The sequence below is a fragment of the Arachis ipaensis genome, chromosome B7 (genome assembly GCF_059453495.1).
Source record: "Arachis ipaensis isolate K30076 ecotype BB chromosome B7, ASM5945349v1, whole genome shotgun sequence".
Taxonomy (NCBI): domain Eukaryota; kingdom Viridiplantae; phylum Streptophyta; class Magnoliopsida; order Fabales; family Fabaceae; genus Arachis; species Arachis ipaensis.
The window spans coordinates 36,130,556-36,135,183 of NC_142442.1; the positions used below are offsets into that span (position 1 = coordinate 36,130,556).

Consider the following 4,628-nt stretch of genomic DNA (forward strand, 5'->3'; position numbering starts at 1 on the left):
GAAGCGTCGTCCATGCGTTCGCGCGGATTGAGGTTTTGCCAGGTCACGTGTCCAAGTGATCCATGCATTTGCGTCACATGGCATCGAGGCAGCTATGACAAATTATATATCATTGCGAATTCCTGGACGTTAGCTTTCCAATGCAACTGGAACCGCGTCATTTGGATCTCTGTAGCTCGAGTTATGGTCGATTTAGTACCAAGAGGTCAGGCGGGACAGCTTTAGCAGTTCCTTCAGTTTCTTGTATTCCTTCCACTTTTGCATGCTTCCTTTCCATCCTCTAAGCCATTCCTGCCCTGTAATCTCTAAAAACACTTAACACACATATCAAGGCATCGAATGGTAATAAGAGAGAATTAATATTAGCAAATTAAAGGCCAAAGAAACATGTTTTCAATCATAGCACAAAATCAGGAAGGAAAATGTAAAAAATGCATTTTGTATGAATAAGTGAGCAGAGAGTTGATAAAAATCACTCAATTGAGCACAAGATAAACCATAAAATAGTGGTTTATCAATGACAATGACAAAATCTACCACATCTCAACCAGTCAATAAAGACAGGCCGGAGATCTCATTCATCCCCAAAGACTATAAACCAAATGATCGAAACTTAGATGACCCGGTTGTCATCACAGCACAAGTCGGAGAACCATTGGTAAAGAAGATCCTAATGGACCCAGGAAGCAGCGCCGATGTACTTTTCTACTCAACTTTCCAAAAGATGAAACTCAGCGACAAGAACTTCCAACCATCCTTCGGAGAACTGGTAGGTTTCTCAGGTGAGCGTGTCTCCATTCGAGGTTATATTTGGTTACAAACCACTTTCGGGGAATACCCCAACAGTAAGACAATAGATATACAGTATCTTGTGGTAGATTGCAGAAGTCCATATAACATCATTTTAGGCAGACTATCTTTGAACTTATTCAATGCTATTGTTTCTACTGTGCATTTGTGTGTTAAGTTTCTTTCACAGGACAACAAAGTCGTTACTATCCACGGAGACCAGAAAGAAGCTAGACAGTGCTATAACGCCAGTCTGAAAAATGAACAGCCAAAACAAACCGAGCAGGAATACGTCCAAGCAGTATACAACTCAGATCAACTGCCTGCCTTGGCTGACCTGGACCCCAGAACCAACCATAATGAGCGTCCAATGCCACAGACAATCTAACCAAGATGCAACTAACCAAGAACGACGAATCCAAATACACATACCTCGACAACGCGCTTAAGGAAGAAGAGCGGGACCAACTAACCGAGCTCCTGAGACACAATGCTGACCTGTTTGCATGGACTCCAGCAGACATGCCAGGAATAGATCCTAACGTCATTTGCCATAAGTTGGCCATCAATCCGACAGTCCGACCTACAGCACAAAAGAAACAACATCTCGGCACAGATAAGAGAACAGCCTCCTTAGAAGAGACTCAAAAGCTACTCAACGTTGGCTTCATCAAAGAACTTAGATACTCCACTTGGTTAGCCAACGTGGTAATGGTAAGAAAGAACAACGGTAAGTGGAGGATGTGTGTGGACTATACAGACCTCAACAAGGCCTGTCTAAAGGACGCATACCCCCTCCCATGCATTGATAAGCTTGTTGATAATTCTTTTGGTTTTCAATGTCTAAGTTTTATGGATGTCTATTCTGGCTATAATCAAATCCTTATGCATAAAGCTGATCAAGATAAAACTGCCTTTATTACTGACAATGAAAATTTCTGTTATAAGGTCATGCCATTTGGACTAAAAAATGCAGGTACTACCTACCAACGACTAATGGACAAAATTTTCACAAGTCAAATCGGACGAAACATAGAAGTCTATGTCGATGATATGGTAGCAAAATCAACACACACAACAAACCATGTTAAAGATCTCACAGAGATATTCCAACAACTCCGAAAATACAATATGAAGCTTAACCCTAATAAATGTGCTTTCGGAGTACAAAGTGGCAAGTTCCTCGGCTTCATGCTCACTTGCCAAGGTATAGAGGCAAATCCAGAGAAGTGTCAGACAGTCTTGAATATGTGAAGCCCAAAGACAGTCAAGGAGGTCCAACAACTAACCGGCCGACTTGCAGCCTTAGCCAGATTTCTTCCTCGGATAGCCCACAGATCACACCATTTTTTCAAAAATCTAATGAAACAACAGGAGTTTCACTGGACCGAGGAATGCGAAAAAGCTTTCACCGAACTCAAGGCCATACTTTCAGCTCCCCCAATCCTCCAAACTCCAGAAGTTGGTAAACCACTCTATCTATATTTATCTATTACTGACCATGCTATCAGTTCCGTCTTGGTAACAGGGGCAGAAAAGCAGCAACACCCAGTATACTTTGTCAGCAAATCACTACAAAACGCAGAGACCCATTACCCAAAAATAGAGAAACTGGCTCTAGCCCTGGTCACAACAGTCAGACGCCTACGACACTACTTCCAAAGCCACACCATCGTGGTCCGAACAAAACAACCCTTAAGACAAATACTGACGAAGCCCGAACTAGCAGGAAGGCTAATCAAATGGTCGATCGAGCTGTCAGAATACGACATCCAGTACCAATCCAGAGGAGCTATCAAATCCCAAGCACTAGCCAACTTCATTGCAGAACTCACTACAGAAGAACAAGATTTTGAAAACAACATATAGACACTATATGTTGATGGCGCCTCAAACAGCAAAGGTTCCGGAGCAGGAATACTCCTCGAAGACAAACACGGAGCACAATTCGAGCAATCCCTGAAATTTATTTTTCATGCAAGCAACAACCAAGCAGAGTACGAAGCTCTAATAGCAGGACTCCGACTGGCTCAAACAATGGGAATAGCACATTTAAACGTCAAGTGCGACTTCCTGCTGGTGGTACAACAGGTAACAGGTATTTTTCAGGAGGATGACTGGAGATCGCCCTTCATTACTTACTTACAAACAGGGAACATCCCCAGCAACATCCAAAATCAACGAAAGTTCAAACGAAGAGCGAGCTTCTACACAATGCTCGGAGCCGACTTATACAAAAGAGGATTCACAAGACCCCTGCTAAGATGCCTAAACACAGCAGAGGCCAAATTGACAATAGATGAAGTCCGTGAAGGAGTCTGTGGCACACACATTGGTGGCCGAAGTCTAGCTGCCAAAATCCTCCGAGCTGGTTACTACTGGCCGACGTTACAACAAGACTGCATGAATAAAGTCAAACATTGCGACCACTGCCAACGCCATGCACCAATCATTCATAACCCGGCTGAGCAATTACACAATCTGAGATATGCTGGCCATTCAACAAATGGGGGCTAGATATCCTCGGACCATTTCCACCCGCTCCAGGACAGGTTAAATTTTTAATTGTCGCCATAGATTACTTCACAAAATGGATAGAGGCTACACCATTGGCAAAAATCACCTATGAAAAAATGATTTATTTCGTATGGAAAAACATACTATGCCATTTTGGTATTCCTCAATCCATCATCACCGACAATGGTAGACAATTTATAGATCAAAAGTTTACAAACTTTCTACAAAATTTCAAAATAGTTCAACAATTCTCTTCTGTCGAACATCCACAAACTAATGGCTTAGCTGAAGCCGCCAATAAGATCATTTTGCAGGGACTAAAAAAAAAGCTCGATAACTCAAAAGGAGAATGGGCCGAGCTTATTCCCGAAGTACTATGGAGCTATAACACAACTGAGCAATCAACAACAAAGGAAACACTATTCAGGCTAGTCTACGGAAGTGACTGATAAACCACTATTTTATGGTTTATCTTGTGCTCAATTGAGTGATTTTTATCAACTCTTTACCCACTTATTCATACTATTTGCATGGTTTTACGTTTTCTTTCCTAATTTTGTGCTATGATTGAAAACATGTTTTCTGGGCCTTTAAATTGGTAATATTAATCCTCTCTTATTACCATTAGATGCCTTGATATGTCTGTTAAGTGATTTCAGAGTTTATAGGGCAGGAATGGCTTAGAGGATGGAAAGGAAGCTTGCAAAAATGGAAGGAATACAAGAAGTTGAAGGAACTGCAAAGCTGTCAGCCTGACCTCTTCGCACTCAAACGGCTATAACTTTAGCTACAGAGGTCTCAATGATGCGGTTTTAGTTGCGTTGGAAAGCTAACGTCTGGGGCTTCGATTTGATATATAGTTTGTCATAGTTTCCCTGACGATAAGTGACGCGAACGCGTGATCTACGCAGACGTGTCGCAGTGGCAAAAAAAACCAGCGTGTTTGAATTCGAAACCAGCGAATTCTGGGTTGTTTCTGACCCAGTTCTCGACCTAGAAAACACAGATTAGAGGCTATAAAATGGAAGAATGCATCCATTCACAATAATAAGCTCATAATTCATAATTTTAGGATTAGATGTAGTTTTTAGAGAGAGAGGTCCTCTCCTCTCTCTTAGGATTAGGATTTAGGATTTTTATTATGTTTAAGCTATGATCTCTTCAATCACAGGTTCAATATTCCTTTAATTTAAATTCTCTTTTACTTTTATTTGTTCTAGTGCCTTGACCTGTCTATTTCTCTGTTTAAGTATTTATGTTGCCAAATTGGCTTATAAATCTTTTCATATTAGGATCTTCTTTATTTAATATAATTTGAGGTA

General features: G+C 41.2%; 1 protein-coding gene across 1 annotated transcript; it reads left to right on the plus strand.

Moving 5' to 3' along the window:
* Nucleotides 1-2,826: 2,826 nt before the first annotated feature.
* Nucleotides 2,827-3,306, plus strand: LOC148550843 (uncharacterized). Its single transcript, XM_088494637.1, has one exon. It carries the CDS (start codon nucleotides 2,827-2,829, stop codon nucleotides 3,304-3,306), a length of 480 nt encoding a protein of 159 aa, XP_088350763.1.
* Nucleotides 3,307-4,628: the final 1,322 nt, after the last annotated feature.

Bases quoted from the DNA above. Each gene is read 5' to 3' on its own strand.
- LOC148550843 (XM_088494637.1), top strand. From the start codon at position 2,827: ATGGGAATAGCACATTTAAACGTCAAGTGCGACTTCCTGCTGGTGGTA.